A 25,479-nucleotide genomic window follows, 5' to 3' on the forward strand; every position below is an offset into this window, starting at 1 on the left:
CCTCTGGCGGCGCGGAGGAGTGGCCGCAGCCAGCGGGGCGCTCCGGGGACATGGAGGGGGGACACGGGGGGACACAAGGGGGACACGGCTATAGTGAGGGCCATTGCTGCTGTCACTTCCAGCACACGATGATGTTGGGGTCGTTCTCCAGGCGCTCATCCAGCTCCTTGTAACTCATGCCTGGGGAGTAAGACAGTGGGGTGTCAGTGGGGTGTCAGTGTGGTGCCCACCGGCAGTGCTGGGGGGCCTCGGTGAGCTCCCCGAGCCCTGCCCCGGCAGCATGGGCTTGGCAGCCTGGCTCAGCAAAGAGCCTGGCTCACAGGTCTGTCTCCCTATGGTCTGAAGGCTCCCAAGACCAGTGCACAGCTATGGGCAGGTAGACATTCCCGTGTCTCCCACCAGCCCTGGGGCCCACATGGAGCAGAGGATCCTGTGGATTCTATGGACCGTACCAGTCTTGCAGCAGATCTCATCGTAGCTGTGGCAGCCTGTGTACAGCCGGGCTGGGTGGCTCCGCTCGTCCCGGGTGACCTTGACAGGGTATTTCTGGAGCCGCCGGATAAGGCCCTTCATCAAACCAAACTGGATGAGCCTCCTGGGGACGAGGAGGGAAGAGACTGAGACACAATGCTGGGGTGCCAAATGCCCCATCTGACCCCATTCTCTTCTGTTCCACATGCCCCACTCCTGCCTATCATTTCCTACCCTACAGACACAGGGGTTGGGTACTCCCTGCCCATTTCCCCACACTCTCTCTGCTACTCCCAGTGTCACCACTGCCCTCAGAGTCTGATCAGGTGGGCTCTGACCTCTCATCCACCCTCTGGAGCTGTAGGGTGTAGCGGGAGATGAGGTCTCGCACGGTGGTGCCAGGGCTCAGCCCACAGTACAGCTGGAAGACGTCCCTGAGGCTGGCTCGCTTGTGCCCTGTGAAGACAAGTCACCAGTCAGCTGCCCTGTCCCCCCCCGCCTGTGCCAGCATCCCCAGAAAGGGTCACTGTACCTTGTTTGGTGACGTAGGACAGACACTCTTCCTGGAGACACTTGTCATCCACCAGGTCCTGGACCTTCGGCGTGGTGCAGTAGACATTGGAGTACTGCAGGGTGATGGAAACCCAGCTCTGCTCAGCTGTGGCTCTGAGAGACAGGCCCAGCCCACTCCAACCTTGCTGTCCCCCCTCCACAGCCACCCTGATGGCTCAGCCACTGCCCAAATCCTGCTCACAGCCCCACGCTCCATGGCCTGACCCACCTGGAGTATGGAGACAAGCGTGACAACCCCGTAGTACCTGCAGATGGACAGGACAAGGTGAGAGGCCCTCTCTGGCAGCACCCACCCCCCTCCTGGGGCTGTCCAGCCCCTCCAGGCACTCACAGCAGGTTCTGCACAGCGATGCGCACCAAGTTCAGCTCCACGTCGGCTTCTGCCGAAATCTTCTGCACGTGCCGAAATCCATCAATGTAGGGCAGGATCTGGGAGGGGAGGAGGCAAGTTAGGAGAGCAGAGAGGCATCAGCCCGAAGCCCAAGGAACTCCCTGCATCTGGGAGCACCTGGGATGTGCAGGGTCCATCCCCAGGTGTATTTTGTGCTTGTGCCGGTGCATGATTTGCTCACAGGCCCAAGCACAAAGACTAGGGGAGCACCAAACCATGCTCATTAATGTGGTGATTTCCAGGACAGCCCAACTTCCCAGGTGGTCTGGAAACAAACATCCCCTTCAGAGGATCAAGCACACGGACCTGCTGTGTGGTGAGATCCCACTGGGAGTTGAAGAAGTCATCCTTGTCTTGGGTGAAGACAGGGACATCATACTCCTGCACAATGGGGGGGTCTGGGCGCTGCTCAATCACCTTCAGGTGGATGGTGTTCGACTCATCTGCCCAGGAAAAGGGGAAGGTTCAATCTCCATGGAAACCTGTGCTCCCTCAGGAGCTTGCAACCCACACCCCCAGGACCCCACAATGTCACATGGAACAAGGTGTTCACAGCCCATAGCCCCATCCCACCTGTCTCTTCAAGCCTCCCAGGGCAAGACTGCCTCAGACACCCCAGCTCCAAGCACAGACAGGCAGGGAGCTGCTAGGAGCAGTGCAGGCAGAGCCAACCTGGGCAGGGAATGGCCCAGCTGTCTCCCAGCAGTGCCCTGCCCCGCTCCTGCCCTTGCTGCTGGGCTGGCATGGCTGCTGTACCTATGGGCAGGGTGCACTTCCCTTTGGCATTCAGCTCCTCCAGCAGGATGGTCATGATGGGAACCAGCTTCTGTTTACTCTCCTCATTGGAGATGAATCCACTCTCCAGCTAAAGAGAACAGGAAGTCAAGTCAGCTCCTCCCCACAGGATTACTGGCTATAGGAGCCCAGATCCTATAATCCCTTAAAACTGAAGTGATCTGTAGGTAACCAATGCAATCCCCTCCTCACTGTAAAGCCAGCCAGTGACCCCCAGTGCACTCCAGGACACTGCTGAGGTGTCCATGCTCCGTGGGGAGGATCGGGAGGCAGCCTGGCAGTGCCCAGGCCTCACCTCGAGGGTGGTGAGGTAGCCAGCCAGCTTCTTCACGATGGGCTCCAGCGCACAGGCCTTGGCTCTGGCATCACACACGAAGCCCAGGTTGAAGAGCAGAGCATTCCGACTGTACTTCTTGTGCTCAATGCACACGGGGCAGCCGATCAGCTTCTTCTCCATGGCTGTCCTGTGGGGAGACACCCGTGACCTGCACCTAGGCCCTCAGGGACGCTCGAGTCCCCAAAGGATAGTTCCTGGTTGGCTCTGGAGGTGGGGGCTTCTTTACAGTGCAGGAAAAATGATGTCTAAGCCCTACATGCTCAGAGTGCAAACCACAGTCTGAAGAAGGGGCAGAAAAAGAGTCAGCCCTCAGAAAAGCAAACAGTCCGCTTTCAAAACCAGCACAGCTCTCCTGACTGGTCTGACTTTCCTGAGTTTAAGGCTGGCGGAGCAGCACATGCAGCACCAGCGAGCCCCAAACCAGAGCACCCACCCTCTGCACGGGTACCTGCGGCACCGCAGTGACCCTGCTGGCCACGGGGCCAGGAGCCCCCGCGCTGGCACTGTCACCGTCACACCACCGAGCTGTCCTCCGCACCGAGCCCGGCGGCGGGACAGCGGGGCCCCGGGGCAGGGACAGGGCTTTGGCCGCACTCACACGGTGATCAGCTTGTTCTGCAGCTCGGGCTTCGTGATGACGTACACCTGGATGGTGTCAAACAGCTCCCGGGAGATGAAGTCCTCCGGGACCTGCGGCGGCACAGGAGGCTCCGTTCAGCCGAGCCCCGTCCCGCTCCGGGGAGCACCCGCCACCCCTGTCCCTGTCCCTGTCCCAGTCCCCCTTCCCCTCCATTGGCGCTGCCACGGCCCAGTCTCAGCCCCGCCGCCGCGGGCAGGCGCTGCGGGCCCCGGGCCGCTCGCCCCGCACCTGGTAAGTGATTTTGGGCCCCAGCGTGGGGTGGAACTCGCTGAAGAACACGCACTCGATGCGGCCGCCCATGGCAGAGCGCGGAGCCAGCCCAGCCCCGCCGGCCACCGTACCGCCGCTCCCGCGGAACCACACGGCCGCGCGGCGGGGGCGGACCTTCAGTTTGAGCGACAGCGCCTTCTGCCAATCAGCGACGGCGCAGCGCGGCAGGGGGCGGGCCTTAGCGCTGACGGACAGCCCGCCTCAGCCAATCGGGACCCGTGCCGCTGCCCGGCCGTGTCGGCGGTGGTTCCGCCCGCCGGGCAACATGGCCCTGACGGCCGAGACCGAGTCGCGGCTGTACCGCTCGCTGCGCGTGGCCGCCGGCGCCGCCGCGCACCTCGTGGCGCTGGGATTCCCCGCCGCCGTGGCCGTGCTGGCGCGGCCCGGATCCAGTGAGTGCCGGCGGGGCCGGGGCCGGGGGAGCGGGGAGGGCCGGATGTCTCAGCGCGCCTCACCCTGCCCTTCCCTTGCAGGTCTCTTCTCCTGGCACCCGCTGCTCATGGCCCTCGCGGTAAGTCCCGCCGCCCCGCTCACCGGGGCCGTGCCGGCGGAGTCCTTGGGTGGGGGGTGCCGAGCCCCGGTAGCCCCGGGCGGTGGGTGCCGAGCCCCGGTAGCCCCGGGCGGTGGGTGCCGAGCCCCGGTAGCCCCGGGCGGTGGGTGCCGAGCCCCGGTAGCCCCGGGCGGTGGGTGCCGAGCCCCGGTAGCCCCGGCGGTGGGTGCCGAGCCCGGGAGCCCCGGCGGTGGGTGCCGAGCCCCGGTAGCCCCGGGCGGTGGGTGCCGAGCCCCGGTAGCCCCGGGCGGTGGGTGCCGAGCCCGGTAGCCCCGGGCGGTGGGTGCCGAGCCCGGGAGCCCCGGGCGGTGGGTGCCGAGCCCGGTAGCCCCGGCGGTGGGTGCCGAGCCCGGGAGCCGCGGCGCAGGGGCGCTATGCCGGTGCCAATCCCGCTGCCCTCTGCCCCCAGTTCTCGTTCCTGATGACGGAAGCGCTGCTGATCTTCTCCCCGGAGACCTCGCTGCTGCGCTCCTTCTCCCGCAAAGTCCGAGTGCGGGCGCACTGGGCCCTGCAGCTGGTCGCCCTGCTCTGCGCGCTCCTGGGGCTGGGAATCATCACCTACAACAAGCACCTGAACGGCAAGGGCCACTTTGTCACCTGGCACGGGCTGACGGGGCTGCTGGCCGTGCTGTATGCTGGCGGGCAGTGCGCTGGGGGCGTGCTCTTGCTCTACCCCAAGCTGATGAAGAACTGGACGCTGGCCAAGCTGAAGCTGTACCACGCGACCTCAGGGCTGGTGGGCTACCTGCTGGGCTGTGCCAGCCTGATGCTGGGCATGTGCTCCCTCTGGTTCACCACCACGGTGACCGGTGCCTCGTGGTACCTCGCCATGCTGTGTCCCGTTGTCACCAGCCTGGTTATCATGAACCAGGTGAGCAATGCGTACCTGTACCGCAAGCGGAGCCAGCACTGAGGGCTTGGTGCTGACCTGAACTTCCCAGAGCGAGCTGGGCCTCCCCTTGCAGCCCCCCTGCTCGCACAGGGTTTCCTTGGAACTTGGTTTTACCTACTCGTCTTTCGTTAGTCTTGGACTGTCTGTAGTGTCTTGTCCCTGGGGAGCAGCTGCAATGTGTGTGACACCTCACCCCTGCCTCGGCGGGGATGTTCCCCAGCACAGGTAAAGCTGCAGGTCCCTGTGGCAGCTTGGTGCTCAGTGCTGGGAAATGGAAGGCTCACTCAGGATTCCTGCTCCTTTTCCCTTCCCACACAGGACTGCCTTGGAGCAGGCAGGACAGGAACCATCCTGGTGAGGAGGGCAGGGGAGTCCCCTCTCCTGGGAGGCTGCAGCAGGCACTGTGCTGCCTTTCCTGCCACAGGGGCAGCTTAGCCAGGAAAGCATAGGCACGGTTGTGGCTTCAGCCCCGGCAGGGCTGGGGCAGGGTGGTGGCACCCAAGGAACGGTACATGTGTCAGCTGCACATGTGTCCCCACGGCTGGGGGACTTTCTGGGATCACAGCGGGCAGCTCTGCCCCGAGGCTGGGCACCCACTGCCACGCACAAACCCCTCCAAACCCCTCTGTGGGCTGGGCTCGGCCTTGTGGGGTGGGGTCAGTTTACAGAGCAAATTACTGAGCCGGGCTGTGAACCTGCACTCAGCAAGTCATTGTGTCCTTTGAGAGGCACAGGGAACAGTGTGAGCATGGGGGGAAGCACAGATCTGGGGGATGAACCCTTGGGGAGGCAGGAAGAAACCTCCTTGCTGGCACAACAGCCTTCCTTCCAGCACGTATCCTGCTCCTGGCAGGGGTGGAGAGCTGGGAGCAGCTCCCAGGCTGAAAAATTCCTCTGTATCCAGAGCTTTTATTCAATAAAAATTTCAGGCAGCTAGAGTGCAACAAGCCCTCTTTACTCCTTGGGTGGGATGACTTTTGGGGTGCAGGCAAACACTTTCCCCTGCAGATTTCCCACCTCCTGCTGCAAGCACCTGGGGAGAAATCCCCTCCTCAGCTTCCTGACAAAAGGCCCCAGGGGCTGCTCCGTACTGGGACCCCCACCCTGCTGCAGGAGCCAACACTTTCAAAGAACTCTTTATTGATACCCAAACGTCTGTGTTCTTCCCATTTGACAAAACCTTCTCGTGTGGTCCTTTAAAAAAATAATCATGACGCTGCTGATCCACATTGTGGGCTGGGAATTGCCTGCTGGATCAGGAGCTGTGGAGGCTGTCACAGGGAGCATCCTCTCTGCCCAGGAAAAAACCCCATCAACACAGAGGGAGGGAAAAGAAAGGGGGAACCCATATTCTACCTGCAGGAAAGAAAACCTGCTGCCAGAGGAAGCAGCAAGAGCCCCACTGTAAAAATTAATTCCAGCTTCTAGTGTAATCTGGCAAACGGATTAGCTGGGGAGCAGCCAAGGGCAGCAGCTCCTCGCAGCGGGAGGGGGCAGGAGAGGGAGGAGGAGAGAATCCCCACTGCGCAAAGCCTGGAGCTGGCAGTGCTGGAGCACCACCACGAGGGGCTGGGTGGCCTCTTCCTGCCCAATGTCCTGTCCCCTCCTGCCCAACAAACGTCTCACCAGTCCTGGAGAGCTCCTGCTGGGGCAGAGGGAGCCTCTCCATGGGAAAGGCATTCGGAAGAGAAACACACCAGCATTCCCATTGCCTCAGGGACAAAACTACCTTCAGAAAGGAGAAAATAAGTGTTGAGTGCTCTGGCCAAGCCCTAGCACAGAGGAGAAGCTGACTTCGATCCCATGAGGGCCAGTGCAGCAGCTTGGGGCAGGGATCAGCCCTGTGTCCCTCTCCTGAGCAACCCCTGCCACCTGTGCCAACTCCACGGCCTGCCCCGCGCTGAGGGGTGTGGCTCCAGGTAGTCCTGTCCTCACGGTGGTGGCAGTGTCACCGTCCCAGGTGCCTGGTGCTGGCCGCGAGCAGCAGCAAAGCGTTGGAATGAGGTATCCCCTGCCTGTGCCGCGGGAGGAGTCCCCGCTCCCGGCCGTGGGGGACACAAAGGGCATTAGCAGCTCTCCAGCGGAGACAGGGCGGGAAGGGGGCTGGTCACAGCTGGGCCGGGGCGTCCTGGAAGCTGATGAGGTTGGACTCCTGGCTGGGACTCTTCCCGGCCGCGCCAGGGTCGGGCAGCAGTGGGCTGTCAGCCTTCGCTGCCGCTGCTGCCTCCTCCTCATCATCCTCCATGCTGGGCCAGGCCGACTGGTCCTCCACTCGCTTCAGCCGCTCGTTCAAGGCCTTCAGGGCCAACTGCCTGCAGGACAAGGGCACATGGGCAGGTTAACCCCGAGTCAACGGCTCTGCCCCACGGGGCACCGTGCAAGTCAGTCCCTGGTCTCTTCCCAGCAGGTAAGGGTGGATTTGGTAGTGCTGGGGAAGACCTGGAGTACCTAGGACTGCTCCACAGAGATCCACTCTGGCTCCCAGAGTACACACACAGAGTTTTCACACCACGTGGTACACTCGGAGGCTGTCAGACAGCACATGGGCTGCTCCGGGAATGGGGAATAAAGGCATAAAGCAGGGCAGAGAAAAGGGACAGTGCCAGCTGTGTGCCAGCACCTTGTCCAAACCCTCCTGCCAGAAGTCAGGAAGGCCAGTGTGGGGTGTGGGGCTGAGTCACTGCCCTCCTCTCTGCCAGGGTGAACTGGTGTAAGGCTACCACAAGCAGGGGCTGTCACCTCCTCAGGCTGTCCCCCTTCCTCCTGCAGGGATCACAAACCCTGTCTGCCCCTTTCCCAGGATCTCCCTGCTCCTTCCCTGCCTTTCCATTGTTGCCCTACATCTGGAAGAGCAGCATAATGTGCCACCAGATCCCTGAAATGCTCCTCACCACCTCCCTGGCAGGGCAGCCCCCAGCAGACCCCATGGAGAAGGCCCCTGCTGAACCCTTGCACCTAAATCTCCCCCCTCCTCGTCTGGATTTTAAACCCCACCCTCGTTGTCCCTAGACACGATCCCCGTGGGCAGGGCAGGGCAGGGCAGGTGGTACCTTCTCCTCTCGGCGTCCTGGGGGTCCGTCCCCGGCAGGCTGATGGTGATGGAGGATGGGGCACCCACGTCGTAGCGCTTGACGGTCTTGCGGCACACCCGCACCTTCACCAGCACGCTGTGCACCAGGTTGGCCACCAGACCCACCACGGGCTGCAGGATCTCGGGGAAGAAGGTGGCGAAAGCGAAGTGGTCGCTCATATCTCCGCGGCCTCTACTGTGCCGCTGGTAGAAGCGGAGATAGACCCAGCTGGAGAGCAGCCCGAAGCCATACGAGGCCAGTACATTGCTCTCGACGAGGACAGCGAGCCGCAGCAGAGCTAGGAGGAGGAGCAGGAGCATGGGAACAGCCTTCATTCTGACCTGAGGCACCTTCAGTACGGTACTGTCCCCCATCGTCTGCTTGAGGGCCACCAAGACGCCCCCGAGGAAGCCCAGCCCGCCGTGGATGCGGACGGCGAACAGATAGTCGAGGTGGAAGGAGGCCACGTAGGTGAGGAAGTAGGCGAGGGCCGCCAGGAGCCCCACGGAGATGTTCACCACGGCGAAGAAGACGAGCAGCTCCAGCGCGCCCCAGAGGGGCTCCAGCAGCCGCCCGGCCGCCCCCAGCGTAGCCAGGCTGGCCGCCAGCCCCCAGGCGCGCTCCTCCACCAGCCCGTGCGTCAGCAGCGTCCACACCCAGAAGTTGGGGGGCAGGAGGTAGCCGGGCGTCACCCCCAGCCCGTAGGCCGTGTCCAGGCCGAAGGAGAGCAGGTAGAGCAGCACCACGGCGGCGCTCAGCGACTTCACCACCACGCTGGTGCCGGCCAACGCCGCCAGGAAGTGCTGCCGGGCCACCGGCAGGTACCGCCGCATCTTCGGCCCCGCGGGCGGGACAGGGCGGCCCCGCGGGGGCTGCCCGGCCCCACCCGCCCGCCCGCCTCCCCCCGCCGGGCCCCGCGCAGCCCCCGGCCGGCCCCGGCCCCGGCCCCGGCCCCGCTCCCTCCCTCCGCCGCCGCCTCAGGCCAGGCCGCGCTCGGACCCTCTGCTGGGCCAGGCCGGGCGCGGACAAACAGCGCCGCTGCGCATGCGCGGAACGGGCGCGCCGGGGCGGTGCTGCCTTGGGGCGGGGCCGGGGCGGCGCGGGGCACGTCGGGAGTTGTAGTCCGGCCACGTGAGCAGCGCGGGACGACACGGGACACACGGACGGGGGACATCGACACGGGAGGACACGGGAAAAACGAGTGACACGGACGTGGAGGGCTTCACGGACACAGCGGGACACGAAGGCATGAGGGCGCACGGACAGGGCGGGACGTGGGGGAGAGGGGTGGCGGAACACGGTTGTGGGACGGGAGGGGTACAGTCACGGGGATGAGTGCATGGGGGACACAAACCCTGGGAAACGGGGACATGGACACGGGTGGGCTGGACACAGTGGGACACGGGGACATTGACCCCCCCCGCAACAGGGGGACACGGGCATGCAGTGAGTGGGGAGTGGGGCCCGGGAGGGGCGACACAGGGAGATGGGGAGCCGCGGGGGGCTGAGCCTCTGCTGTCCCCCAGCTCTTCCCGTGCAGCATGTGGCGCTCTGTGAGCCCACGGCTCTGCGGTGTCCCTGCCTGTCCCTGTCCCCCCGGAGGCGCAGCAGGTGTGAGGACAGTGTCCCACCAGGCAGGAACCCCCCGATACCCTGTGCCCCCCCAGCCGTGCCCACGGCCCCGCGCAATGACGCAGCCACCGCCTGTGAAGTGAAAATATGAACATTATTTAATAACTGAGTCTCTGTAATAAACCATTTGAAAATATTTTACAAGGAGTCACACGCACGATATCTTACAAATTGTCTTTTTGTTGTTTTTTTTTTTAAGTTTTCCAACTCTTCTGTACAAAAAAAAATATCGAAACCCAAAGAAATTAAAAATAAATTAAAGAAAATCAATTAAAAACCCAATGCCTTTGAATGAGCAGAGAGAAGCTTTCGGGTGGGGACAGGGCAGGAGGTGACCCCGGCGGGACGGGGGACCCAGGGCCACACCGCCCCTTCGTCTCATTGGTTTTTAACTTAAAATAGACTATATATGTATATATTTATAGGTATGTATAGTGGTGGTTTTCTGGCAGAGCACCTAACTAGACTACAGAAGTACACACACTCCCGGTAACACAGAGCCATCTGTTCAAACACGGTTCCCAGAGACAGTAACCAAACACACACTGAAAAAGCTACAAGCAGAATGACCATTAATTAACCCCAGCACTAATTAGCGCCTGGCGCCCTCCCCAGCCCCCCCGGGGTGGCCATGCCGAGGGGGCTCCCCTGGACCCGGTTGATGGGGTGGCTCTGAGCGGGGTGTCCGGTGGGGGTGAGGGTCCCCAAGGCTGCCCAGGGACCCCCGGCACTGCCGGGACCAGCAGGGGCAAGGAGGGGGTGGGTGTGGCACCCCGGAATGTCACAGCTGGGGAACCTGCAGTGGGCTCCTGCAGCCCCGCGGCACCTCTTCTGGCTGGGTTTGTGGGGTGCAGTGAGGGCTGTGGGGTGCCAGAGCTGAGCAGCCGCGTCTTCCCCCTCCTTGGCACCCGGTAGTTGGACTGGGGGGACAACACCCCCACCCGAGCGCCCCGGCGTGAGCCCCAGCCCCTCGGGGCACCCACTGCGGGGCCACCTCCCGCTCCCCCAGCGCTGCGTGTCCCCAGCCAGGACCTCCGCAGCACCGGGGAGCAGCCCCGGTGCCCCGAAGGACGGATGGGCATGGGTGCCTGCTACGTCCCTTCTGGGGACATGTGGCACCTCCTGCTCCACTTGGCACTCGAGGACGTGCGGCACGTCCTGCGGGGGGCACGTGGCGTGACCCGCTAGGGGACAACATGGCATGTCCCCCAGGGGACAAGCAGCACGTCCCCCCGGCCAGTGCAAGTCTTTGGCAGGGCAAGGGGTCCGGGCAGGGCTTGGGGGGGCAGAGCTGAGCGGGCAGGATTCACAGTGATCTGCAGAACGGAAAAGAAACAAAACACATTTTTTCCCCCCTCCTTTTCAGCCCAGTATCTGTGCCCAAGAACGGCTGAGCCCAGCGCAGGGACCGGGGCTCCATCGTGCCCGGCGCAGGCAAAGGCCACTGCCCCCCGCCCCTGTCCCTGTCCGCTCCCAGCCCCAGCCCGCAGGGGTGCTGGAGCTGCCCACACGCCCTGGGGCCGGTACCGCTAGAACAAATGATACTGACCCGCACAGTCAAGTCCTTTCTTTCTTTTTTTTTTCTTTTTTTTTTCCTTTTTCCCCCCCGTTTTTTTTTTTTTTCCTTTTTTTTCCCCCTTTTTTTTCCCCCCTCCCTGTGTCCTCGTTGCTGACAATAAACCCCGCCGGTCTCCTGGTGAAAATGTTGGAAACTCGATGTAGAAAGATCTGCTTTAAAATCTTCAGGCTAAAAAAATAGGCGAGGTGGATGGGGGGGTCGCGGGCGGAGGACACCGACGCCACTTTTCCAAGTCCGAGCGGCCGGGAGGGCGCGACGCCGAGGCACCGTCCCGGTCCCCGCTCTGCCGGGGAGCCCCTGCCCGCACCCCGACTCTTCTTTGGCTGCGGCCGGTGGGGAGAGCGGGGCGGCACCGTGGGGGTCCCCGAGGCGGCGGAGGGGACGTCGCTCCCGCTCCACCGGGCCGGGGAGGGGCATGGAGATGGAAGTTGAAAGAAAAGAGAGCTGGCGGGGGCGGCCAGGGGGTTAAAGGCAGGCGGCCGGGGGCAGTGGGTGCCGGCTGGTGCTGGAGTAGAGGAGCAGCAGCTGCAGGGAGAGCAGGACCCCCACGGAGGGGGAAAAGGAAGCCCCTCGGCCGCAGTCTGAGGTATCTTCCTGGGTGGGCAGAGAGAGAGGCGCCGTGGGGCATCCGCAGCAGTGCCTCGGCACCCCGGGGGCACCCACTGCCCTGGCAGGGACATCTGCCACCTCCCTGCCCTGTGAGCCCTGTGAGCCTCCTGGCCCATGGCACAGCCCCGGGAACGACCCCTGGTGCTGCTCCTACCCAGGAGCCCCATGGCTCTGCTGTCCCCCCCAGGAGGGCACCCCACGGCATTGCTCTCCTAGGGACCTGTCATAGCTCTGATCTCCCCAGGCAATACCCCAGGGCTCCTGACCCCTCCCAATCCTCCCAGGGCTCCAAACCCCTATCAGAAGGGTCCTTGCACAACACTGCACCCGAGGATCTCCTCATGGCTCTGTTCCCCTTGGGGAGGCACTCAATTTTCCATTCCCCCCCAGGGGTGAACCCCTCAGTTCTGCTCCTCTGGAATCCCCCCCATGGCTCCACTCCCCTGCTCAGGGGGAACCCACTGCCCAAATTTCCCCCAGAGCAGCACCCCACAGGGGACCCACCCTTGGCTCTGCTCTCCCCAACAGAGGATACCCACTGCCCCCATCCCTTCCCAGGGGACACCCCAGCTCTGTTCCCCCCTGCACCCCACTTACTGTTGCATTATAGTCGAAGCAGATGTGGGGTCCTTTCCGGTAGCGGGGCCTGTCCACCAGCTCACACTGGTTGGGGTCCCTCGGGGGGGCTTTGCAGGTCAAGGAAACCACCAGGGACAGGGCAATGGGGGCTTGTAGGGCACCCCCAGCCCCTTTGGCCACAGGCCAGCTCCCTCTACCCCTGCCAAACTCCACAGGTCCTTGCCCCCCTGCCTGTCCCACAGACACCACATATCCCGCCCATGCTGCTGCTACCACATCCCAGTGGGATGCAGCTGAGACATCAAAGGATACCTCTTACCTCTGCCTGCAGCAGCTTGACAGACTCACACTGACTGCAGATGGGCTTGTCAGCCACCACGAAGAGCAGGTTGGTGTTGGCCAGTCTCTGTGCATGGAAGAGCCTGGGGGTGCGATGGCAGCAGGACCCCAGTTATCCTGTGCCCCAATCCCCCCCAGTCCCCAGGGCCAGCCCTGCTGGCATGTGGCTCTGGGGAGGCTGAACAAGCAGCACATCCTCAGACCCAATTTCATTACTGTTCTCATCCCCATCCCTGTCCCCAACCTCATCCCTATCCCCATTCCCTGCCCTGGTCTCCATCCCCATCCTCATCTCCACCTCCCTCTCCATCCTCATACTGAGCAGCTGCCCAGGCACTTGGCACTGATGGGCTTCCAGGGCTTGGTGCTACGCAGAGGAGCCCTGGGGACGTCATCACCCACAGCCTATGGGGACACTACTGTTCCTCTGTCCCCCCATCTGGGTACCACAGTCCCCCTGAATGCTGCACAGCATCTCCTATCAGTCCCACACAGGCTGCTGCACGGGGGTCTTGGCAAAGGCAGCCTCAGGGGTGTCCCCAGCCCTGCCCAGGGGTGGGACAGTGAGGACAGACCCACCTGGAGCAATTGCCACAGTCGATGATGGCGTTGTAGGTGGCGTTGACGGTGCTGAAGTAGTACTGGGTCTGCTTCATGATGCAGCTCGTCTCCCTGGCCTCCATGCTGTCTGCTGCCACCTCCTCTGTGCCAGCACAGCGCTGTGGGCCAAGGGCCACCAACCCCCCCAGCCTCTGCCCACCCTCCAGCCCAGAGCTCCCCAGGGACTCACCCGTCTGGAACCAGCTGCTGTAGGTGAGGCCGTACAGGAATTGCTGGAACAGGGACCTGGGGAATGAAAGCATGGCCATGTCAGGTGTCCCAGCCCCAAGGACATCCCAGTGTCACTCACCAGTGGAAATGGCCCCAGGGAGGGGACATGGCAGGACTCACCAGGCTGCGGCTGAGGTCCACCAGGCAAGGCTCAGGAGATCGGCCACAGTGGGCTGTGGGCAAAGAGTGGGCAGTCAGCCAGCAGATCCCTGTGAGGGACACTGGGGACACACTCAGGAGTCCCTGAGCTCCCAGACCACCTGGAATGCACCACCCCTGTGGGTGCTCACCACGAAGACGCCACGGGGCGCAGCACCCGTGTTGCTGGGGGCCTCGGGGGCACAGACAGACTGGAAGTCGTAGGACTCCTTGCGGGCGTAGAAGGAGTTGTTGTAGAGGGCAGACATCAGGTTGGCATCCACCTCGCTGAAGAACTTGCCCACCTGAAATGGGGACACTGAATCTGCACCCAAATACCACCTCAACGTGGGACTCCTCTGGAGGGGATTCAAGTGGGGCTGTGTCACAGCACTCATGACACAAGCTCAAGGGTCTCAGCACCCTGCTGGCATCCCACGCTCAGGAGAGCTGCAGGCACTGCTCACCTGGTACCAGTGGTCCTCCTGGTTGGAGAGCACCAGGAAGCCCCCATCATCGATGAGAACACAGATGAGGTCCTGGAGAAGGAAGGCAGTGTCATCCAAACCTGGCCATGTCCAGGGCAAGGCATGGCCAGTGGGGGATTTGTCAGGCTGTCAGGCAGGGGGGGCCAGCATGGTGTCCCCAAGCCCCAGGAGCATCTCAGCACCAGGGAGCACCCCTGCTGGGTGCAGGGAGCAGGAGACACCTCCCACCCTGAAGGGTTTAACAGCCCTCTCAGGAGGATCCACAGTCCATGGGACAACCTTCGGGTCTTCAACCCTGCAAGGTGGGCTGGGTCTGGCTGAGCTTGGGGAGCAGCAGGGTACAGCGTGGGTGCACAGGCTGGGTAAGCAGGGGACAGGGACCCTTCCAAGCCATTCTCTACTCCCCCACTAGCTGTCCCCACCCCTGCCCACCATCTACCTTGTTGTTGGCCTCACAGTCCATCTCACAGCTGCTTGAGGGGTCACACTGTCAACCAAAAGCAGGACAGAGGGACAGGTTAACAGGATGGTCATCCCCCCAGAGCTGTCCTCCTGGCCAGAAGGGGACATGCAGGGTGGTGTACCCAGGGGCTGGGGACAGGTACCCTGAGGAACAAGCCCGGTGCGAGCACAGGCACCATGTCCCAGCATTGCCCCCCAGCAAGCAGATCTCCCTCCCTGTCCTGTCCCACCCCTGTTCCCTGGCTGTCCCAGCCCCCAGGACATACTCGGCGGGTGCCCAGCTGGTCACGGTCCGTCCTGTTGCTCGCCAGCACTTTGAACTTCTCAGCCCAGGCCTCCAGGTCCAGCTTCACCCCCACCACTGGGGCAGTGGGGAGATGGAGTGAGCCCTGGCATGGCAGGGGTTGCAAGGACCCCCCAGCCTGGTGCCAGGGCACCCAGCCCTCTGCCTACCTGCAGGCTTCAGAGTCTTGCCTCCAATGCTGAGCTCCACAGCAGTGCTCACCAGGATCCCGATGGTGTTGTTCTCCAGGTCCAGCCCCCGATATCCAGCTGTGGAAGGCAGGGGTGACATCAGGGGACACGTGGAGCCAGCGGCAGCCTGGGTCACACCCCGTCGCCCTGAGCTGGCACCCACCATCCCGGTAGGGTGGCTTGAAGATGTAGCCCTTGTTGTCCAGGCTCCTCCGGTAGAAGCTGGCGTTGAAGGGCTCTGGTTCCTCCTCCCAGTCATCCGCGGCCCTGGCAGGGAGCAGCCACAGCCATGACAGTCACTGTCACTGTCATCTCCGGTCTCACCAGAGATGGCGCAGAAGGAGCAGACATGTCACCGTGCAGGGTGGACACTCACTTGTTAGGGAAGACACGGGTGATGCCCCCATCGGTGGCCGCAAAGACAGCCAAGAGGCTGTACCTGCAAGGAGAGGGGTCAGGTACGCCAGCCATCAGCGGGGTTTTGCTCTGCCCCTGTCTCCACAGCCCATCCCAATCCTCCTCTGTCCCAAGACAGTGCTGCCCATCCTGGGCCATCTCCCTCCACCTACGTGTTGAGGTCCTGGTCCCTCCAGACCCGGTCCACCAGCTGGCGTGTGATACCCGTGTCCAGGATCAGGTTGTGCAGGAGGAAGTTGTCGCCTTGGGAGGGAGGTGGAGAGGTGGAGATGAGGGCTTGGCTCCATAGGGGTCACCCACGTCCCCTGCCCTGCTCCAGCACCCACTCTGCAGCAGCTCTCAGGACCCCAACCCCACAATAGTTCATCCCCTGTTCCATCCTCCCCTGCATCCCTGTCCACCCACAATCCCCCCAGCAGGCCCCCCACCATCCATCCCAGCTACTCACACTGCTTGGAGTCTGGGGTCACCTTTTCCATGAGGGCAATAAAGTTTTCCAGGAATTCGGTGTTGTTATCCGATAAGTCGAGGTCTTTGCAATACTCTCTGGGGTTTGGGGGACAAGGTTTGTCGTTCGTGGGGATGGAAAAGGTAAGGTCAGTTCTCCCCCAGGGATGGCACGGTGGGTGCTGGCTGTACTGCCAACACCCAGGCTTGCCGGGGACGCAATGGTGGTGATGTGCCACCTCTGCTGGGAGTGTCACCCTGCCAGGGCAACTGGCTGTGGGCATCTCTGCAGACTGCCCGCTACCCAGCCCCTGCTGCCTGCAGTGCCACCAGAGCAGTATCACACCAGTCATGGCCTCTGTCACTGCCATGGGCACTGAGGTGTCATCACCTCTGCCAGGGCCAGGTTTGGATCCTGGTTTGTCCAGAGTGATAAAACACCGAGTCCATCTCTCCCCATACTGGTGGGACTGGGTGCCTCTGACACCATACTTACCTGCGGGGCCAGGTGGGCACCACTGTGCCCACACTGCCCTGCCCCTGTGACACCCCAGGGATTGGAGATGCCATCGTGGGTGTGAGAAGGAATTTGTCTTGGGAGCCTCCACAGCTGCGCTGGCAGCACCAGGCAGGCACTCAAAGCCATACCTGTACCCTTTGCACAGATGGTTGGGTGCTGGCTGAGCCCCAGTCGGTGGAGATGGGTGCTCACCCATGGGCACCACTGGCCCCAAGCCCCTCCTGGGAAGGACACCATGGAGGGTGCTGTGTCCCTGCTTCAGTCTAGAACACGCTGAGTGCAGAGTCCCAGCCCCACCAATGCCAGGGACAGCTGTAACCTGTCGGTCACGACGAGGCTCTGACTTGGTGGCACAGGTTAGTGCCATCCCAGGATGCCAAGAGCCTCCCATCCTCAGCGGTGTGGCTGTGAACAGTGGGGGGTGCTCAGGGTTCCCCCCACTCACAACCCCTCTGCCAAGCTCCTGACTCTGCCAAAAACCTCATTAAGAGGACAAATGTCGGAGCAAAGAGTGGCAGGGAGCATGCCCAAAGGGCAGCTGAAAAAGATGGGGCACTCTGGCCAGCTTGACCCAGTCCCTCAACCCCTGGTCAGGGGGGAGCAGCCACCTAAATATCTCCACCAACACGCACAGATACAGGTACTCACACACCCACGGGTGACGGGGGATATACGGTTTCTGAAAATTTCCAGTGGCCCATGGGCGCAGCAGTGCCAGCAGCAGATCATACAGTCGCCCTAGGTGCTGGGCATGCCCCGGCACACAGCTCCTCCCCGCCCTCTGCTCACACCAGGCAGCACCCACGGCAGCAAGGTGCTCATGGAGCTGCTCTGGGGACACTGAAGGGTTCACCCTGATTTCCACAGCTTGCTGTTTTCTCCAGCTGCACCGTCTGCAGAGCCCCACACCAGACACTGAACCCATCACTGCAGCCTGAGCAGGACAGTGGGTGCAGACCCACCCCTGGGGCCTTGGAATTGGGCATCACTTCCCTATCCACCCCCTTAGTGTGTTTACAGACCAATTTTCAATAACTGGGTTTTCCTATTCCTCATTCATACTCTGCTTTGCCTCCCATGTGTCCTGGACCTCACCCCCACTGCCCACACATAGCCTGGGGACTAAGCTCCCCCAAAAGCCAGGGCTGCACAATGACTGTACATTTTGGGCTGGTTTACCAAGAGTTAGTGTCAGTGGGGGACAGCTGCTGTGGGCTGGGAAGGTGGGGGGTACTCACTGGTGGCCGTGTTGTGCCTCAACCTACTGCAGTCCTGAGAAAACGTCCCCTAACAGGACGTTTAGCTACTATAATGACCTATCAGCAGATAGATGATTAGCTGGTGATGCTAATTAGGACTGCTCAGAGATTGCACTGTGGTAGCAGGAAGGGCAGGGTGGTAGCAGAGCCATGGGGCTCCCCAGACATCCCACTGAGGGATGGCCCTTCATCCCCGCTAGCTGAAAAGATTGGGTGGCACGGTCCAGGGGAGGGCACATATCTTGACTGTCCAGGAACCACTACGCTGTCCTCATGTCCCCAAACCCCCTGGGCATCCCAAATTTGAGCCGAAACCTCCCCTTCCTTCTCCCTTGCCCCCGCAGCCAGCACGACTGTATGATGCCGCTGCCGGCCCCTCGCTCGGCAGGGATTTTCAGAAACTATACCTATATATGCACGCGCAGAGGTCGGGCTGCACCGGGTGCATATATACTGTGCTGGATGCAACCGGGTGGCGCAGCGGGGCCGGGGTCCCGGCGGCAGCCCCGCGGCCGAGCGGGCACACGACACACACAGCCACAGGGCACGGGGAGCAGGGACAAGGCACGATGAGGCGAGGATGGGGGCGATGGTGGGGTCGGCAGCGGGGCCGGGGCGGATGCACACCTCGGCAAGCGCACACGCAAAGCTACCTGGGAGCAATGAACACATGTCCCTCCGACTCAAAGTTGGCGGGCAGCAGAGATTCAAAATCTGCAACAGAAAGGGAAGGTTATCCGGCGGGGAGCGGGGACGGTGGCGCCGGGGGCCAGGAGGGAGAGAGACGGACAGAGAGAGAGAGAGGGGAGGGAACCAAAAAAAAAAAAAGAAAAAAGGCATTTGCTGCTCTTGGTAACAAGAGAGGAAAGAAAAGGCCGTTCTGCTGTTGCTGGCACCGCACGGAAAGGAAGGTTAGAGCCAAATCAGGAGAGGTTTGCCCATCTCGGCTCGAATTTGCTCGGTCGCGGGCTGAAGGCGCACGGTTGCGTACGCGCGGCCGCTGGCGGGTACGCAGGGACACACAGACACACACACATATATATATGTGCGCACATGTATATATATGCATGTTTGAGGAGGGCGGGGGGACGTCTCTCTCTCGGGGAAGGGGTGGTGGGCGAGGGCAGGGAACCACATGCTGCGCTCCTGGCCGGAGGAGGATCACTAGAACACTCGGTTGTCGGGAGAAAAAATAAAAGGAGTTTTCAGGCATCAACATGGCCAGAGGGGAACCTTGCCGAGGACAGTCCAACCAGAGGCTCCCGCCCTGCTGCAGGGCCGTGCAATGCGGTGACGGGCTCTGCCGACGGGCTCTGCTGCCGGGCACTGGTGCCCCCTCCCTCCCCGGGGCGGTGCGATCCCAATGGGGACAAGGACCCACACTCGCCCGCAGGTCAATCTGCTTTCACAGGGTGGTGCAGCCCGGCAGGTTTGGGGTGGCTCTGGGAACGCCCCCAGGAGAGGAGACAGCTCGCAGTGGTGAGCCAGGTTAGGGGGTACATGGAGGGTGCTATGGGACACCCCGAGGACAACATCATCCCCCTACGGGCACCGCCACTCCCTTGCCCTCCCGCCAGCTCCTGGTGCATTGCACGGCACAGCCAGAGGTTGGACTGTTGCTCTCTGAGGGCTGGAGGCAGGGGCTGGGTACAAGCCGATGAGAGGAAGAAGAGGAGGAGGAGAAGGAGAGGAGTACAAAACACTCGTACTTGGTCCATCAGCATTGCCATCACAGGGGCGCTGGGAGGAGGCAACTCAAGGCTGATAGAACAGGGCTGACACTCCCAGCTCCCCACTGTCCTGCCCGCCTGGCCCTGTCCCCCATGTCCCCTCCTGTGCTGCAGTGCCCCCTGCCCCCCCGCCCCCCGCCATTTCCCTGCCTGTGCCAAGGAGCAGGTGCTGCTGGGCAGGCTGCTGGTGGGTGCCATGTGCTGGGTGTGCTGTGTGGGATGGAGAGTGGTGGCAGGTCCCATGGGGACCGTGTGTGCTGGGTGTCCCCTAGCCCGCTGTGGGGCTGTGCAGGAGCTGTGGGTCCAGCCTCAGGGGGCCCCTCAGGTACCAAGGGCCAAATCCTGCCCTGTGTCACATGGGCAATGTCCCACTCCACTGCATGGGGATACCAACTTTGGCACCTTGGCCTGCCTCGGTGGGACTTTGGCTCAAACTTGGCTGCTCCCAGGGGCACAGACAGCACTGTACCTGCCAGAGGCTTCATGCCATGCTGGTCCCTAGGGCAGGGGAAATGCCACTGAGCAGCTGTGGGGGTAGGCAGTGCGGCACCCCTGAGCTCAGCCATCCCACATGCTCATGGGGCCAGGCTCCCTGTCACCTGTGCAGCTGGGAGGCACTGCCCCAGGTGGTCGCATCCCCATCTCTGCAGAGGATTCCTGCCTGGGGGCTTTCCCCAAAATGCCTGTCCCAGAGGCTGGTGGCAGTGGAGGATTGGGTCCCCCACCTGCCCTCCATCCCTGCCACTTTTGAGTGCCCACCCCACAGCCCCCCGGCTCCCTGCACAGCCCTATCCCTTTCAGATTGAGTTGTCTTGGGGAGGAGAAAGCAAAGGAGCCAGGAGAGGGGGAGAAGGAGCTGGAGGAGACGAGCGGGAGAAGAGGAGCAAGAAGTGGCAGCACTGGGGAGAAAGAGCAGGGCATCCAACTAGCTACAAAAAACCTCGTGGATCGAAAATGGCAGTTTCATACAAGATCGGCCCTTGAACGATATCGAACCAGGTTTGGGAGTGATGCGCAGGGAGGGAGTGGGGATTTTCGTGACAAAGCTCTCATGAACAGAACAAGACATGTTGCTTTCAAATAAAGGGGGAACTGGAGGAGAGGAGGAGGAAGAGGAGAAGGAGAAGGAAGGAAGGGCGAGTTGGTGGCGGTTTGCAGGTTCGGCGTGGCAAACGGGCAGGGAGATGGGCAAGCAGGGGGCTGGGGGGGACTGGACATGGGGCAGGGGACGGGGTGGTGAAGGTGAGTGGTCTGAGACTGAAAATACTTGCCCTTTGTTTTGATGTTTGGAACTGTGTGAATCCACCATAGAGAGAAAGCAAGAAAAACAACAAACAAAAAACAACAAACAAAAAAAAAAGGGGTTGGGTGGAAAGGGGGAAGGGGGGCACAAACAATATTTTATTCAATCGACGTTTGAATAAAAATATTGTGTATTATAATCATACCAAAAGGAAACCTCTTGCAAAAAACGACATGAAGAAAAGAAAACAAAAGAAAAACCCAGTAACAAAAGGAAAAGAAAAGGCCACGGTGAAATAAGAACAAAAAAAATGCAAAGATATAACTAGAGAAATATATAGATATATATTCAACACTCCAAAGGAAAATGAGAATCAGTAGCAAACAGTTGCAACAGTCTTGATATCAAAATGTCCTCACTGAGTCAGGGGGCATGCATGGCACAGTGGGCAGAGCCGGGGAGGACAGGGGGATCCCCCCTCCCGGGGATGGGGACAGTCTGGCCTCGTCCCCACAGGGACAGGGGGCTCCTGCCCATGGGTGGAGGGGGTGGCAGGGGCTGGATCCGGAGCAGGGCTGGGGTCGGGCCACCTGGGTGGCCGAGGGGGAGAAATGGGGAACCAGAGGGGTGAGGGAAGGGTCCGGTTCTCCCATGGGGGAGAGGGTCCCTGGGAGCAGCGTGGACCTGAGGTGGGGAAAAGGCTTGGGGGTCAGGGGAGAGAGAAAGAGAGAGAAAGGGGGGGCCAGGCTAACACACATGTACACGGATTAATTCCAAACAAAAATCGAAACGAATCGAAACCGAACTCATAAAAAGAATAAATGGCTTAAATCGAAACCAAAGTATCGTAATAAACTAAAGGAAATTAAAGAGATCCATGCAAACCTCCCCAGGCTCACAAATTACCTGGCTGCTACAGCGCCATCCCTCATCCCCGGGAGGCGAACAGGCAGCACCTCCCTGCCTGCGCCAGCAGTGCCTGCCTGCAGCCCCGGGCTGGGCTTCTGGGGTGCAAAGCATAACGACCAAACCCTGGCCCCCCGGGGCACCCCAGGCAGGCAGCTCACTTGCCCCCTGTGTGCTCACCTCTACTCATGCCCCTCTTAGCTTTAGTTTTTATTTTGCCTCTCACAGTGATCCTATAACTTTCACAAGTCTTTGCTTCGTGTTTCTCACCCCGACAGCCGCGGGCTGGCGTGGGGTGAGGAGGAGAGTGAGAGGGCAGCAGGGAGGGCCAGGGGCTACTTACACTTCACTTGCAGGATCTGGTCACTGAGGTTGGCTTGGATGTAGTAGGTACTGTAAGGAGGCAGAACCAGCCCCAGGCTGTGGAGAGGGAGAGCAGACACCTGGTGTAAGACTTCACACCCACCCAGAATTTTTGGCCAGCTCCCAGTTCCTGTCTGGCACCTGCTGGCAGCAGCTTGACCCAGGCGATGGCAGGCAGCAGCCCCACTGGCCCCCTGCACAGCCTGCTGCATCCTTCTCTCCCGGAACTGCAGCCAGCGCTGTCCTGAGGCATCCAAAGTCACCCCCAGAGCACCCAGGGTCATCCTGGGGCATCCAGGGTCATGCCCAAAGGACCCAGGGCTGTCCTGAGAGCACCCATGAGCACAGAATTTCTCACATCTGCCCAGCCAGGGCTGAGATGAGCATGATGTGCCAGCCCAGGAACCAAGGGAGATGCATGTGGAAGAGGAACATGACACCCCTGTGAGGGAGGAAGGCAGGAAGAGACACAGCCCTTGAAAGAAGGGACAAAGCCTTCCCAGAGAGGAGAAACCAATGACAGCCATTATACAGGCACTAAGAACCAGGTAAGCCAGGAAGGAGAGGGATCCACCAGCCAGGAGTCTGGCATGTAGGGTGTGGGACAGGGGTGGGAAAGGAGATGGCAGGAGGTTGTGCTGGGGCCGTGAACCCACAGGACATACTGCCAGAGGGAACTGGGCTCCTTGCTGCCAGCAGCAGTGGCCACTGGCCTTTGGTGACAGGGTTTTTGCCAGGTGTTGCCAGGAACAAGTGAGCAAGGACCACATTCCTGACTCTCATCAGATGTCACACCTGCACCAGAGCCACTGGGATCTGGGCTTCCTCCCTAAACCACCCCTTCAGATAAACCCTGTTTGTGCTGGCAGCATGGTCTGAGCATCGAAGCACGCACAGCAGAGGTGGTGGCACCCCAAATCACAGGTGTCAGGAAGAGAATGGTGGCTTTTTTCTGTTCAGTGTTGGTGGCACCCTGTGCTGATGGTGTTCCAGGGAAACCCAGGAAATATCCCTGCCGCAGAGTGGAGCCATGGGAGCACGGGGCTTTCATCCTTCAGATGTCACCCTGTGTCATTGTCCCCTCCTCACCTGCGCTGCTTGGCTCCAGCAGGGTGACACCATGGGGGACAGGACTGGGGCTGCACTGGGGACACCTGGCAGTGCTGGGTTGTGACTATGACCCTTGGCAGCCCTTCCTGAGCTGGGTGTCAAGGAGGAGGAGGAGGAGGAGAAGGAGGAGGAGGAGTGTGGTACACTGGGCAACAGGGAGCCCATATGGCTCCTCCTAGCATGAAGGCAGCATGAGTTGTACAGCACAGAAATTACAATGTCAGGGTCTTTCTTATACATCTGTTGGTCCTAACTGTTGCAAACTGGGTGATAAATGCAGAACTTTGCTTTCCTCTGCCTCTGAAGACACTGCCTGTGCTGCAGGGTGGGCATGTCACTGTCATCCACCCTAGAGGAGACAGGGACCTGCATGAGCCCCTGGCTGGACAGGCAGGTGGTGGCAGGGGTGTCACTTGTCCAGCCCCTTACACACTAGCCCTGCAGCCTGTCTGGAGTCCTGGGGACTATGTCCAAGCTCCACAGTACCTAACACTGGCAGGCAGCACTTTCAGGAGTGCCCTCCAGCACATCACTGCCTGTGTGCAATGATGTGACAGTGCATTTGCAGCCCTACAGCCCATGGGACACATCCCTGATGGCCTCAGGGACTTTGGGAGCTGCAGGCACAAGCACCCAGCCCTGTGCTGGTGTGGATTCAGCCAGTGCAGGGCAGTGAGGGTGCACTGGCAGAGGCACTCACCTGTAGTTGGTGCTTTTGATGGGAGCCCATGTGTAGGTCCGGAACACCTCGTCAATGTATTGCTGCGGGTCAGAGGGAGCCAGTCAGGCCTGGGCGGTGCCAGGACTCCACTGGCTTGGGGACACAGGACCCTGGCTCCCAGTCCTGTGCCAGACACAGCCCCTGATCCCTGCTGCTGGTTCTGGGAGCTTGGCACAGCAACAATTTCAGCCGTGACCCCTTTCCCCTGCAGTTTTACCTCGTCCAGGGACTTGATGAGGGTCTTGATGAATCTCTGCCCGTCATTCCCATCAATCATGCTTCTCCGGATCTGCGGAACACAGAGGAGGCAACTGAGGGCCACAGAGCCCAGCCATGCACCTGTGGGCATCTGCTCCAGTGGGGTGGCACTGGGGACCTGTGGGGTGCAGGGGTGAGCAGCCTGGGTAGGTTCATCATGCTGGTACCCAGGGGACAGTTGCCCAGCTCCTGTCCCCACTGTGGCTCCATGGGAGCTATGTCAGGGCCTTGAGGATGAGGCGCTCCCCAGGGCAGGTTGGAGGGGCTGAGTGCCCTTTGCAACTGCAGATGAGGGGGCCAGCCTGTGCCCCAAAAGCTGCCCTGAGTCTGCTCACCTCCTCTTTGTTTTCATCCTCCAGCTCAGCATCCAGGAAGTCCAGCGTCACCGGCTCACGGAAATTGATGATCTGCAGGAAGAAAGGGAGAGCCAGGGAAGGGCTCAGGGCTCCTACAGTCACCAGAGTCCAGACAAATGGCACAAATCCCGCAATTTACTCCTAAGGACCCTGGGAAGTCATGTGTCCCTCAGGGCCTGGCTAATCCCCAGAGATGCCACCCCTTTGGGCTCCTCCTCACCTGGGGCTGCAGGTTGGGGTGCAGCAGGACGTAGCCGTTCAGGTCGATGGCAAAGACGTAGCCGTTGGCCCCCAGCTGCAGGAGGACAGGAGGAGGGGTGAGGCTGGCTGACCAGGTGGCTCTGTAGCATGACATGCTGTGCTGGTGTGATAACCCTCACCTCTGCAGGCAGAGTTCACCCCACATCACCCCCAGAGCTCAATCTGTTCTATCCATCTATTTCTATTCCTCAGGATAACGGAATCTCTCATCCCTGGGGTGAGAGTTTGCCTCTGGATTTCTCCCACTGCTCCTTTCCCCAGGCCTGTAAGGTTTATTTGCTGCTGACCATACAAAAGTTTTAGGTCTGCCCTGGGTCCCAGAGCATCACCCAGCTTTGATCCCTGCTCTCCTGCCTGTCCCAGTCCCTGCCTGCACCCATGGCTCCTGCTAGGTGCCAGTGCTTCTGGAAGTGCTGTGGAGTGCTGGGGCACAGTTTGGGGCCTCCATCAGAGGGATTCCACACCAGGATCAGGCAGTGCAGGGCAGGGACAGAGGAGAAGGGGCCCCCACGCACATTGTAACGCGGTGTCAGCCTCTTGATGTCGTTGAGAGCCACATCAATCCCCATCACGCCCAGGATGAGCTGGTTCTGGAAGGAAATGCAGGGAGGGAGGTGGGTGGGAGCAGGGCTGTCACCTGCCACCACCAGCACGGGGACAGGTAAGCAGCAGGATACACCTCTTCTCTCTCTGGGGATGCATGGGTCAGATTTGGATACTGCAGGGTCACAGGGTGAGATGTACCAGCCCCCCATGGGACACTGCAC

At 61.2% G+C, this 25,479-nt stretch overlaps 4 protein-coding genes across 5 annotated transcripts in view; 1 reads left to right on the plus strand and 3 right to left on the minus strand.

The window, feature by feature from the left end:
• Positions 1 to 33: 33 nt before the first annotated feature.
• Positions 34 to 3,593, minus strand: NPRL2 (NPR2 like, GATOR1 complex subunit). The gene is made up of 11 exons (XM_085072903.1): positions 3,436 to 3,593; positions 3,166 to 3,257; positions 2,526 to 2,694; positions 2,192 to 2,300; positions 1,742 to 1,878; positions 1,376 to 1,473; positions 1,253 to 1,289; positions 1,004 to 1,097; positions 810 to 927; positions 453 to 595; positions 34 to 180 (listed from the first exon to the last, which is right to left on the minus strand). The coding sequence occupies exons 1-11, from the start codon at positions 3,505 to 3,507 to the stop codon at positions 113 to 115; spliced, it is 1,137 nt and encodes a 378-aa protein (XP_084929029.1). The 5' UTR covers positions 3,508 to 3,593; the 3' UTR covers positions 34 to 112.
• A 100-nt stretch (positions 3,594 to 3,693) lies between these two features.
• Positions 3,694 to 5,866, plus strand: CYB561D2 (cytochrome b561 family member D2). Its single transcript, XM_085072904.1, has 3 exons — positions 3,694 to 3,869; positions 3,951 to 3,988; positions 4,437 to 5,866. Exons 1-3 carry the CDS (start codon positions 3,743 to 3,745, stop codon positions 4,938 to 4,940), a joined length of 669 nt encoding a protein of 222 aa, XP_084929030.1. The 5' UTR covers positions 3,694 to 3,742; the 3' UTR covers positions 4,941 to 5,866.
• A 176-nt stretch (positions 5,867 to 6,042) lies between these two features.
• On the minus strand, positions 6,043 to 8,907 carry TMEM115 (transmembrane protein 115). The gene is made up of 2 exons (XM_085072905.1): positions 7,970 to 8,907; positions 6,043 to 7,231 (listed from the first exon to the last, which is right to left on the minus strand). Exons 1-2 carry the CDS (start codon positions 8,821 to 8,823, stop codon positions 7,027 to 7,029), a joined length of 1,059 nt encoding a protein of 352 aa, XP_084929031.1. The 5' UTR covers positions 8,824 to 8,907; the 3' UTR covers positions 6,043 to 7,026.
• Positions 8,908 to 9,697: 790 nt separating this feature from the next.
• Positions 9,698 to 25,479, minus strand: part of CACNA2D2 (calcium voltage-gated channel auxiliary subunit alpha2delta 2) — a 211,865-nt gene continuing 196,083 nt past the window's right edge. For both annotated transcript variants that reach the window (XM_085072907.1, XM_085072908.1), the window contains 22 exons: positions 25,228 to 25,302; positions 24,672 to 24,746; positions 24,431 to 24,502; positions 24,055 to 24,126; positions 23,817 to 23,878; positions 21,987 to 22,063; positions 18,418 to 18,478; positions 15,987 to 16,084; positions 15,691 to 15,781; positions 15,498 to 15,560; positions 15,285 to 15,388; positions 15,101 to 15,199; positions 14,914 to 15,008; positions 14,625 to 14,672; positions 14,165 to 14,236; positions 13,850 to 14,002; positions 13,680 to 13,732; positions 13,519 to 13,574; positions 13,308 to 13,431; positions 12,702 to 12,811; positions 12,408 to 12,496; positions 9,698 to 11,795 (listed from right to left, as the gene is read on the minus strand). In XM_085072907.1, the coding sequence (XP_084929033.1) occupies positions 11,667 to 11,795; positions 12,408 to 12,496; positions 12,702 to 12,811; positions 13,308 to 13,431; positions 13,519 to 13,574; positions 13,680 to 13,732; positions 13,850 to 14,002; positions 14,165 to 14,236; positions 14,625 to 14,672; positions 14,914 to 15,008; positions 15,101 to 15,199; positions 15,285 to 15,388; positions 15,498 to 15,560; positions 15,691 to 15,781; positions 15,987 to 16,084; positions 18,418 to 18,478; positions 21,987 to 22,063; positions 23,817 to 23,878; positions 24,055 to 24,126; positions 24,431 to 24,502; positions 24,672 to 24,746; positions 25,228 to 25,302 (1,878 nt within the window). In that variant the 3' untranslated portion in view covers positions 9,698 to 11,666. The remainder of the gene's footprint in view (positions 11,796 to 12,407; positions 12,497 to 12,701; positions 12,812 to 13,307; positions 13,432 to 13,518; positions 13,575 to 13,679; positions 13,733 to 13,849; positions 14,003 to 14,164; positions 14,237 to 14,624; positions 14,673 to 14,913; positions 15,009 to 15,100; positions 15,200 to 15,284; positions 15,389 to 15,497; positions 15,561 to 15,690; positions 15,782 to 15,986; positions 16,085 to 18,417; positions 18,479 to 21,986; positions 22,064 to 23,816; positions 23,879 to 24,054; positions 24,127 to 24,430; positions 24,503 to 24,671; positions 24,747 to 25,227; positions 25,303 to 25,479) is intronic.

This window comes from Lichenostomus cassidix, chromosome 12 (assembly GCF_008360975.1).
Source record: "Lichenostomus cassidix isolate B80296 chromosome 12, HeHo_3.0, whole genome shotgun sequence".
Taxonomy (NCBI): Eukaryota; Metazoa; Chordata; class Aves; order Passeriformes; family Meliphagidae; genus Lichenostomus; species Lichenostomus cassidix.